We start from the raw sequence: 12,481 nt of genomic DNA on the forward strand, positions 1-12,481 counted from the left end.
TAATGCGCCAGTATCTTAATCACACACACACACCAGTGTTAGTAAGTCCGAAATGCCGGCCCAGCATGAGAGGAGGGGGCAACGGGCACGTCGTTTTGGTACAGTGGAATTCATAAAACGACCTGCCCGAAGACCTGCCCATTCCTGGTCAGCAAAAGCAATGAGAGATTTGGTAAAAAAGAGTAAATATTTGTTTCCTCTTTGGCATTTGGTGATGCCCACAAGGTTAAAGCGGATAATAAAGAAAGGCCATATAAAGAGAAAGTTTAGTCCGTAGCAGCAATTGTAGCAGAACCACCATTTTTATATATCTATATCTATTTATTTATCTACAGTATATGATTGATTCTTGAGTTATTCTTTTTAGGTGTTTTTAATGTTGTTTCTGTTTCTTTAATACTACGATGTATGTTTCCATTTCCTTTCTTGGGCAATGCGAATTTATATTTTAGTTTGCATGGATTAAGGAATATAGTTGTCATTGTTATAATTTTAATAGAATCTTGAGCATTCTCATGATTTATTCAATGTGCATTTTGTGACCATATTATCACCCTCTATAGAGAATTCTGGTGGGAGGAGTTTTTGTGGTATGTTGCACCATGCTAGATCAATACTCCTCTACTTCTTTATTAAGAGTACTTGATTTTGTCCTTGTAAGCTTATGTACATTATTTTCTTAATACCCTAAAAATCAATTGAAGTATATAAGTTATACTAGAACAAAATAGGGAATAAAGAATATGAATTAAATGAGTGAGAGTGATAGAGGATAGGGACTAGGGATTAAAGAATGTTGTTGAAGAAATTGAGGCTCAAAATAGGGTAGTTGTAGTGCCATCGATACAGAGGCAGATGTCTAAAATTGTGGATGTCTGCTCATCCTTTAATCACTAAAATCACTCTCTCTTATAAACATATCTATTGCCACTTTGCTTTATTTACTTCCCCTAAAATACAAATGTGGATCCTAACGATAATCATAATCTAGAATCTATGTCATTACCGAAATTGAATTTATATTGAAAGAATTACTAGTACAATAAAGGCACTTAGTAGTATCATTAATTCAATTCTTACTTTATTCTTCAGTTGACCGGCCTTGAAAATATGCAAAAATAAAAGGATTATTAGTTGTCCATGTCTTTAATTTGGGTAAGCTTGCCACCAATCAATACTACTCATCATTGTTTATAAGGGGTTTGGACAAAGCAACAAATTATTTATGGAGATTATGCGAATATGGGAAAATTAGCAGTATCTTAATTAGCTGACGGCGCAAGTGCTATATTTGGTCCCATAAATCATAATAACCTTAGTTAAGAACAACAAAAAACAAAATAAATTAGCATATTAATAGTGAAAATAACTCCACTCCACTAACTATATAACTAAGTGAAGCACCCACTATCATTTTAGAGCTTATTTTCGGGTCCTCATCAAATTTTTGTGGTGATTATTATTTTGTATAGAGCCATTTCTGCATGGTTGGGGGAATTCTTTTGTATTGGGTGGATGACTTGATTGTCAAATTTAAAGCCCTTGTGCCCCATCATATTAAATGTATCGCAGTGTGTTTAATTGGGTCATGAATATATAGTTTACACGAACAAAAACGAAACAAATATGACCTAATCGAAATCGAAGTATATAAGGAGTCAGGAGAGTTAGTAAAATCTAAGTTTCGCTTAATTAGTATAGCTTTATAAGAAATTTTATCCCAATACACTTCCAATATTTTTTCTTTTATTTTTTCAAAAAATTGGATTCATCCACTTCAAAAAATATAAGCGATATCATTTTACATAGTACCAAAGATTTCAATTTATTTGGCTTGACAATAATATTTAATTTAACCAATTTAATTAAAATTATTCTAAAACCATTTAGACACACCAATATGTATTTCCATTATAAGTATTTCATATTATAGTTAGAAAAGGGGGATGAAATAATATAAAGGAAATAAAGTAGGGAAGTGTTTGAAAGTTAAGAGAGGCATGGGCCCTTATTGGGAAGTGAATATCTAAAGGGCATGCAAGACTAAAAACATGGTCCTACTTTGATTATCTTTAACAAAATTGTGATGCAAATTTATGTGACAAGATATCTCTCTAAACAATTTGGTTTTACACTCAACCATCATGATTAAAAGTGATCTTGTGGTTGATTTTTACTTCTTTTTTCCCTCGGGGTCAAACATGGCTATATTTAGTAACAACGATTAGTACTATTTCCATCTCAATTTTCATTAGCTTTGATGGAAAGAGAAAAAGATTAGAACAAATTTCATAAGTTTCGAATTAAACTAGCGTGATAATTAATCAGAACAGGTTTAAACTTTAAATAGTTTTTTATTATTAAAATTCAGGATTTTATCAATTTATTATATGAACGCAGAGTTCCATTATTAAGGAATTTTCAAAACAATTTTTTAACAAGCATGATTTAAATGAGTTGCTAATGTAAATCGTTAACTATTAAGAATATCTTAATGAAGAATTTTTATTGCGGAATATATGGCATGGGAAGAAATGGTAGATGCGTATTGAATTTTTTCCACTTTCATTCTACATGGAACCAAACAAAGAATCTTAGCATATATTTCATGTTTGAAACCAAAGAAAGAATCTTGCTATAAATAAATGATGTAGCTAACGGCCTTCCCTTCATTTAGGACAAGATCGTTTTTCAACTGTATTAATTACAAATAATGCGTTCGATTGAAATGACATGTATAACGCGTTGAACTTGCTAGAAAATATCAAATAATAAAATTTAGAATAGGTCCAATAAAAACGAAATATAAAGTTTTTTTTTTAAATTGCCAAAAAAATGACCTAGTGATTAAAATCAAATGTAAAGAAGTAGACACCATGGACCATGCTAGTGCTCCAGCTAAGAAGAGAAAAGTGAAAAAAAAAAAAAGCATGTTTCACTAAAATTTAAATGCTGTACTACTAATAATTTGTAAATTTTGCATTTCCCCTCCAAGATAAATGATTAAAAGATTTGTAAGTAGTAAATTAAAGAATCTAATTTTTATGAAAATCTAGCCATATATTGTCATTGATAGATCACGGCCCAGAAGTATAATATCAAAGATTGAGAAGGTCGTCAAGGAATAGCTTTACATCCATATTGAATTAATAGTTATCTCTTCTCCTTTTCACTTTTTATTTTGTGGATTATATCCTTTTCTTTAGAAGATTGGTCTCTTCTTCAAAATCATCAAATCTTTTTCTTTCCCTTTTTATTCGGTCGTTTTCTGATAACTATATCCATATAGGAGTATTATACTGCAATTACATGTGATTATTATTTTATTATTGTTAGACCCCATCATGTGGAACGCCAATATGTATTGCATTGGTATGGATTTCTGAATGAATTCTCCCAACTCTTGATGACACTACAAATGAAAACTGAAATTATTTGCATAGTTTAGATTTTTGTCATTTTATGACTTAGACCGAAAATTAGATCACGAAGTTTAACTAATCCTAAACGTACACATTTTTGAATGATTTGATCGTTTGCTGACATTAATGTTTTCTTTGAAAGAATTGAAAATCGATCGTTTGCTTTGCAATAAAGTTTCACATAGTTTAATTGGTAAATCATTTGATCTCCTTTCCTGATTAAAATAAATTACTACTGACCAAATATTGAAATGAAAAATAAGCGGAACTCGGTAAACTCTTTTACTCCTGATTTAATGGTACTTTTCCTATATGTTCAAATCATAATATACTATACTAAATTGCTTGGATATGAGGGAGACTGAAAGAATATTTTGTGGTGTGTGTGTGCGATTTGAGTATAAGAAAGTTGTATAATTAGGTGCATTAAAATTTGAAATAAATGCTGAGAAAATTGTGTTTGGGCATTTTGTGGTTCTCATATTCAGCGCCAATCATTCTACTCCATCAATTTGTGTATCACTTTCATATCGATATTGATATCCATTTATTCAAACTTATACTCTTTATTTTCTCAAACATAAATTCTTTTCATCTTTATTTCTTAGTGAAAACTGATATGTATTCTTTTGGTTTCAGTATTTCTTATTAGTCACCATCAGTCGATTAATTTATGATTATGATACAATTATATTAATATTCTCATTCTTTGAATAAATTCGATCCCATCCAAATTTTGTACTAGTAGCAAATTAGAACAACTTCACAGTTTGTAACAACACATGTTTCAGCCGATTTACTGCAAATTGTAAACTTGAATCTAATTGGCTAGATTTTAATTGAAATGGTTTAAAATAATCTGAGATTTAATATGCATTTTATGATTTAGATTGGCAAAGTTAATACTAATGTTATCATTTTATTGTTTTTTCCTGAGAAGAATATGCTTCATGATTTTTCAAATTTTACTTACACACTTGTTAGATTTCAAATTTTCATCATCCCGCATTTATCTTTTTTAACCGATACTGAAATTCTGAATTCCAATTATATCTATAGATCAACTCCGTAAAGAATATGTAAATTGATCGCAACATTTAAGTACAGCTCTAATAACAAATACTAATACTTATAAATATAGTAGAATATGGACCGTTCGATTATCATGATTACTTGTATTTAAAGTTCATGACTTAGCTAGTCATATGTTCAGTTGCGTTTTTCTCAAAAGCCGGGCTTGTGACAATGTATCTTGTTCCGCCTCCATGATGCCAAGATTAGATTATATCTCACGATTAACCATCGCATCTCACCTCTATAATTTTAATTTAATCATATACAAATCATATTATTACTTATCTCATTAAATCTCACTACTATATCGCCACCTTAAAATACTTTTGTTCCATATTGAATCCAATTCGGATTCTTGTGAAGCAACAACCATTTTATCCGCCAAGAGGTAAAAGAGAGAAATTCCATGCGAATAATGCTGCTTTCAAGTCATCACCGAAAGGATTGGGATCTCATGTTCCTTAACCTTGTCTTTACTCAATCTATCTCAACAATATCTTGTCTTGTTCACTAATAAAATATACTAATGTTTACTTTGAATGACTGGATAGATATGGTTAGATTTTACAATTATATTTGAAGAATAGAAACTTATATTTTTGGTGAAAAATGCTAACAATGAATTAGTAACTGACAAATGCTCGGACATAAGTTTGTTTCTAAGGCAAATTAAATACATGTAAAAATCATCTACTAATTAAACGGGTCCAGTGTTTGTACCATCAAACAATTGAAAAATTAGTGTTCCTTTCGTCCCATAAGAATATGCACTCTTTCATTTTTAATCCATTTCGTAAAAAGAATTTTCAAAATTATAAAGTGTACAGTATATTTTTGCATTAAAACTCGTGCTGAACCCAAAGTGCATATTCTTTTGGGACGGATGGAGTATCGCTCGTATTCCTCTAATTATGGGCCCATTACATGTTGACTGAGCAGCGCATACATTTTGCGCTACATATTTGCTCAACAATTCCAAAAGTTTACGACTTAGATTTACATACCCAAATCAAGGCACTCTGATGTTCACATATTAACAAAAATAAAAACAAAAATATAGGAAAAATAACTATGCTGCTTGACTCGATTTTCTGTTACATTTTTATAAGTAATTTGAACATCATTGATTTGTTTGATGGTACTTTATTCCGTACAGATCTGTAAAGCTGAGGCAACCATCAAAACTGACGAACCTCTGCTGACCCTATGTATGTATCATGCTTGGATCTTCACTTGGGATAGTATGTAGTCAAAGGTGTTTGATCAAAGTTATATTTTACCAGTACTCATGGCAAGAACACAAACCTTGCTTGAAAAAGTGGAATCTCTTGTTATCTCTAACAACTATCTCTCGATCATACACTTTGGAAACCATTTTTGCGAAGGAATGGCAGTCCGAGCACATTCTCAGATTCTTGACAACTCTCACCGGCGTTCCACGGGCAGAGGACACGAGGCCGTGGGCGATGGCGAGCTTCTCGCTGTGTCGGCTGAGCAAGTACTCCTTCTCTTGCTCGTCCACGTCGAGCAAGACGTCCATAAGATGAGGAGCATGCCCCGCATCTCTGAGCCTGGCCTCAATCTCTTGGAGCATCGAGGCTGCACCCATGCTATCGTCACCAGAAGTGAACTCGCGAACGACTCCTCCAACCTCAATCGCACTCGAACCCGTTGTTTTCCTCATGCCTCGCTCCTTCATACTCATCCTGACTCGAGCAACATCGCCCCATCTCCGGGCGGATGCATAGATGTTCGACAAGAGGACGTGGATTCCCGTCTGATCACCACTACATTCGCTCAACATCTTAGCAGCACGCCCGGCCATCTTCTCGTTTCCGTGCTTCCTGCATGCACCCAAGAACGCCCCCCATATTGCACTGTTCGCCTCCAGGGGCATCGCGTCTATGAACTCGAGCGCCTTGTCTAGCAAACCAGCGCGGCCTAGTAGATCAACGACGCATCCGTAGTGGATGACGTGCGGAGTGATTGCATATTCCTTCATGCTATTGAACATAAGCATTCCTTCTTCAACCAAACCGGCATGGCTACATGCCGTAAGAACTTCACTGAAAGTTACTTCATCAGGTGCAATCCCTCGTCCGACCATCTCGTGGAAGAGCTCAAGGGCTCGTTTCCCGTTCCCCTCCATGGCCATCGCTCCGATTGCTGCAGTCCAAGCGGAGACATCTCTCTCCTTCATCGAGCAGAACACCTCCATCGCGCTCTGAGTGTCCCCGCACCTAGCAAACATGTAGACAAGAGCGGTGCAGAGACGCATATTGGAGTGAAAACCGCATTTCTTGACGTAGCGATACACCCATTTTGCAAAATCCAGTGCTCCAAGATAGCCACAGGCTGTTACCACGCACACCATCGTCACCTCATCCGGAGCTATCCCTTGGCTCTGCATCGAGCGGAAGAGCTCAATCGCGTCAAGAAACAAGCTCTCATTAACCAAAGCTCCGATCATCGTGTTCCATGACACGACATTCCTCTCGGGCATCTCATCGAACGCTCTGATGGCTGAATCAACATCACCATTCCGAGCAAAACCTGCGAGGAGAGAGTTCCACGACACAACTGTCCTGTTGACCGACATTTGATCAAACACTCTACGAGCGAGCCCTTGCTCGCCACACTTGCTGTACATATCAATGAGCGAATTCCCAACACTGTCCCAACTCCATAGTGAGTTCCTCAGGACATACGCGTGGCATTGCTTCCCCAAGGACAGCTCGGAGAGTTCGGCTGAAGACGCCATCACAGACACCACGGTGATCCTATCCGGCTTCACCCCAATATCAAGCATTCCACGAAACATAGCGAGTGCATCTGTTGCCATCCCCAATTTGACATAATTCGACAAAAATGTGTTGTAAAGAACCAAATCCTTATCAGCACATTCATCAAAGATCTGCATCGCCTTCTCTACACGTCCACATTTGATATACATATCAACAATTGCATTCACCATAACACCATTGAATTTGAGCTCAGAGCATTCAACATGATTCAAAACTCTCTCCCCCAAATCCAAATCCCCTAACTTGGCACAGGCCGAGACAACGCTCACCACGGTGAGCTCGTTGGGCTCAATTCCCTCTCCCAACATATCAAAGAAGAGAGAGATCGCCTCGCGATTCCGGTCTCGCCTCGCATACCCACAAATCAAACTAGTCCAGGACACAACATTTCTGTCAGGCATTTCGTCGAACACCTTCCTCGCACTATCAGTGTCGCCGCATTCGCCGTAACAGTATACCAAGGAATTCGAGACGAATACATCATTGTGATAACCCCTTTTGACCACGGAGCCATGAATCTGCCTTGCTTCGGAAAGGCTCGAGTTTTTGGCACAAGCGCTGAGAACAAACGGAAAGGTATAGTTATCGGGCTCCAAATCATCAATCAACATATCCACATATTGCGAAATAGCATCGTGATAAGCTCCAAGTAATGAATTTCCTCTCACCAATGAATTGTAGAGGTAAATTATGTTACTAGTCCGATCCCTTCGGCTGTTCTTGAACATCTTAAATGCTTTTTCTGCAAACTCCAAGCTGTCAGGAGAGCCCAATTCTGAGTATTTGGCAATGAGTTTTGTTAGCAAAGAAGGGTCAGCCACAAGGCCGTGTTTTATGTATTGCGCATGAATTTGCTTTATTTCTTGAAGATTTTTGCAAGATTTGAGATCTCTGTTTTGGGGATTGGGTTTAGGCGAAATGGGCTGTGTCTGAATTTGAATCTTTGGCGCACAGGGGGTGGCGCATGGGGGAAGAGAGACGATTGAGGCGGCGAAAGCCATCGGTGTTGCCTCAGCACACTGTTGCGCGCACAATTCCCTTTGCGGCGTCCAGTACTGCGTGGGGAGGTTAGCGAGAGAGGACGGGATTGGGGCTTTTTTCACGGCGGTGCATTTTGCGACGTACAAGGCGGCGGGAGAAGGCTGATGGATGTGTCGCCGGAGAGCGGCGGGGAGGAGAAGTTTGTGGTTCCTACGGCTGGGGCGGTGGCAGGGGCTCTAGCTGCTGTTGTGAAGAAACATTTAGCTTAATTTTGATTCAAGACTAACAATAGAAAAATACTCCCTACTGTAGGGATCAGACCACTCGGAATTCGCTAATTACCGGGACCTCTTTTATTGATTGGTTCTGAGATGGCTAATCTCAGAGGTACAAGCCGAATACAAACGTGGTATCTTGATTACACACTAAGTACTGTGTTACAAACAGAAACCCTAGACTAAGCTTAAGAACTCCTTGATTCTTGAGAGTCAATCTTTTCTGGTTGTACCTGCACACTTAGTAGCTGAATTAGTCACACAAGAGATTGATCCCGAAGGATCTAAACACAAAAGAGACTAAGTCAGAGAATCGGGCCACGAGTGGCTCAGGTCACAGCAGTGACTGCACTAGGCCTCAGACCTCCCCAATCTTCACAAGCAAGTCACAAAGGAGAGCACCGTTGAACGAACTCAAACCAGAGATCAGTGGAACCCTAGATCTCACCGGTCAACGCACACCACGGCCGTCTCACATGCGGACAGACTCTCACAACCCCAGAACACAGCCAAGAACACAAGACCCCTCACCACACACTCCAAGCACTTCGGGATTGGTCACAAACAACAGACCAAACCCTAGAAAGAGAAGGAAACCGAAGGAGTTGCCTCACACTCAATCTACACCGGTGGAACTCTTAGGAACTGAGAATCATCGGTGGAACAGAAAGCTCGAAGGAGAACTCCGGCAAGAGTAGCCGGAATCTTAGAGAGAAGGGAGAGAGATGAAGGAGGTTTCTAGAATAAGAGAGACAGAGAGAGCGAATCAATATGAGAAGACTAACCGGTCTCTCTCACTTAACAAACACAGCACTCATCCAACGGCTGTGAGCCGTGATCCGCGTGGAGTAGCCAGGTGGCACACATCTAGCCATTCTGGATAAGTAAACGGGCCAGGCTCGATTTGGGCCAATAATTAATCTTATGGGCTCAACAATAATAGCAGCCCAACCGAATAATAATAGAAGCCCAAAGCAAGGAGTCCAATATCCAACACCTACTATAACTTTTTTTTTTTTGGACGGAGACCGCAGTGAGGTTTGAGTAAATATATTAATAATTTTTTAATGCTAGTGTACACAATTTATCCTTGTGTACATGATTATGAATATATTGATATTGAACATACATTAGATTTGATTTAGCTTGATAGAACTATTGTATCACATTATATTGAATTAGCCGTTACTCTTTATTTTATGAACCGAAACGGAAACAAATTTAAATTGAGTTCAAATTTCAAGTGTGTATATTCTTTATCACCTCACCGCAGCTCTCAACCAACAGTAGGAGAAATCTATAAAACTTGGAACAACACTCTGAGAAAAGAGAGAATTCTTGAATTTAGAACGCATGCATCAGCAGATAGTGCTTCCCTTTTATTACACACGAAAAGTTGATTTATAAATACATACAAGTTACAAAGATAAGCCAAAAACAAGGAAGCATTAGAGTAGAGTCTGTCAATTGTTAGAGAGAGCCTTGGAAATAGCTCTAATGGTATTGGGCGTAGTTCTGCAGCACCCTCCCACTAGGGATGCCCCTGCCTCCCTCCATTTCTTCACATATGACACGAAATCCACATCCGAAACTCCACTTGATTTCTAATAGTACAAATTAAATCTCATAAGCTAATTAATCATCAAATTAAAGAAGCATGCTTCAATTAGTTGCTTACCACCCATTCCTTTGTATTTGCATCATAAGTCTCACCAGAGTTGGGATATATGAGAATAGCTTTATTTGTTGCCTGCAATTTATATCATGAGAATTTAATTTGGGAGTTATGTATATATGTAATATATATACCTTTTGTATAGACTGGATGAGTTGATGAACAAATCTTGGTGCAGTGCAATTGATTCCAACTCCAAAGACTTGCTCACAAGAATCAGCAATGGCAGCGCATTCTTCAATTGGATCACCGCTCACCACATTTGCTCCGTCTTTGCAAGAGAAGGAAAACCAGGCTGGAATCTCGACACCCTCTTCTTCTAGAAGCTCAGCGTATGCCTTGGCCTCGAGCTTGTTTGGAATGGTCTCGAACGCAATGAGGTCAGCCCCGGACGCAGCCAAAACCTGAACCCTTCTCCGATGGAAATCTTTCAGACTATCCAAACTCACCCTATCTCCATAATTCCCACTGCAGGTACTACCTATTAGTGTCAGATCAGAATGGAATGTAAAGTGATGCATCATTAGTCCATCATGTACCTATACTCGGAGCCATCGGCGAGATAGGCGCCATAGCTTCCGACAGATGCAGCGACCAAAATGGGGGCTTGTTCATGATCACGCGTTGCAGAGACATCCCACAGCCCCTTGGTCGCTCTCTCCTTGTATATATCCCGAGCCTCACAAGCGATCTTTACGCTTTTTTCTAGCAACGCTTCGCCTTCTTTTCTTGAAATTCCCTTTGCTTCAAAACCTTGAAGAGTGGCCTGCACTACCACTCATCACCATACATTCTATTCTATTCTATTATTACAACATATAGGGTATAGAGAATAGAATGGATCAAATTTAATTATATCAAAACTAATGATAAACTAAATCATTAGATTCTTTGATGCAGTTTTAAGATTATGGAATTACTAACGCTACTGTAGATTTCATTCCAATTATGTCGTAATGCAGTGTAGATAATGAACTCGATGTGTTGTTATGATGCTATCGAATTTTCGAATAATTTATGACACATGCCCCTTTCTAATAGCAGATATAATTAGTACTACTATTTGCTTACCTGATAAGATGAAGATATAATTATATTTGCTCCTGCGTCAAGGTAATCCAAGTGAACCTGTCCAAACAGACCCAACATATGCCGGAATCAAAATCAATTCAAGTTTCTTGTTCTACAAATAACAATCGATGAAACAGGGGATTCATCACTTATGTTACTCCTAATTGTTTGGATGCAATTTACATTTTTAAAATTATTTATGGTTTTCAAAAAAATCAAGATTACAAAGTTGCCACCAGTCTTGATAATGTTAATAATTGAAGGAAAATACACGTGGCAATCAGCATGAATCTCTCAAACGAGGTGGCTAACTTCGAATTTATCCATCTACACATATAAAATAATAGCTAGCATCTTCTATATTAAATTTTTAAAAAAAATCAAAGTAGAATTTATTTATTTTCGAAGGAATCCTAAAAAAATTACCTCGTACATAATTAAAAAAAAAAAGCGAATAATTTATCCTAAAGTGGAAAAAAAAACTCAAAAAGGAAAGTGTACCCTTCTAATAAGATGAGGGGAGCTTAAGAGGCACTTGGCACTCCACAGAGGATCGTTGAGGTCAGCGCCGTGGCGTTCCAGCTCCGTCGCAAGGCCGCCGTCCAGGACGGCGGAGCCGCCGCAGCGCCGGAGGAAGTTTGTCATCATAGAGGAAGGGTGATCAACTCTTTTTAGAACCATTTTTGGCAGAATTCTACTAATCAGATCGGCGGTGGTGAAGAGGTGAAGTGCAGTTGCTTTCTCTTTTAATTGGGAGAATTATAAGTTGATAGAAAATGAAATCGCATATACTATATATAGAGAAGTACTCTATAATTTTATTCCAATTGATGTCACGTAAGTGCAAGTTATGACAACTGTCCAAATTAATTTGCTCCAAACAAAACTTGTAATTTGGTCTAGAATGTAATATAAGTAAATAATTTATTTATTTTTTACAGTATTTACATTTTTTTTATAGCTAACTTTTTATTTGTAAGTCATAGTGAACTTGGAGGCAATTGGGGCATGCACCTTGCCACTAAGCAAGCAGATTTGCCATGCCAATGAACATGTGTTGTGTCGAGGCATTTGTGCTAAGTTAGTGGTAGTAGTATTTTTTTAAATGAACATTTTTTAATTTGTTTTTCATTTGAATTTTAGTACTAATAATGCCGTCACCAATATGGACATATCGAA

General features: G+C 37.7%; 2 protein-coding genes across 2 annotated transcripts; both read right to left on the reverse strand.

Annotated features, from left to right (window-relative positions):
- Window positions 1-5,469: 5,469 nt before the first annotated feature.
- Window positions 5,470-8,547, reverse strand: LOC125196469 (pentatricopeptide repeat-containing protein At3g22690). The gene has a single exon (XM_048094995.1). The coding sequence runs from the start codon at window positions 8,299-8,301 to the stop codon at window positions 5,773-5,775; it is 2,529 nt and encodes an 842-aa protein (XP_047950952.1). The 5' UTR covers window positions 8,302-8,547; the 3' UTR covers window positions 5,470-5,772.
- A 1,367-nt stretch (window positions 8,548-9,914) lies between these two features.
- Window positions 9,915-12,072, reverse strand: LOC125197508 (homocysteine S-methyltransferase 3-like). Its single transcript, XM_048096263.1, has 6 exons — window positions 11,804-12,072; window positions 11,303-11,359; window positions 10,771-10,997; window positions 10,366-10,699; window positions 10,235-10,306; window positions 9,915-10,160 (listed from the first exon to the last, which is right to left on the reverse strand). Exons 1-6 carry the CDS (start codon window positions 11,981-11,983, stop codon window positions 10,020-10,022), a joined length of 1,011 nt encoding a protein of 336 aa, XP_047952220.1. The 5' UTR covers window positions 11,984-12,072; the 3' UTR covers window positions 9,915-10,019.
- Between the last annotated feature and the right edge of the window lie 409 nt (window positions 12,073-12,481).

Source organism: Salvia hispanica, chromosome 6 (genome assembly GCF_023119035.1).
Source record: "Salvia hispanica cultivar TCC Black 2014 chromosome 6, UniMelb_Shisp_WGS_1.0, whole genome shotgun sequence".
NCBI lineage: Eukaryota > Viridiplantae > Streptophyta > Magnoliopsida > Lamiales > Lamiaceae > Salvia > Salvia hispanica.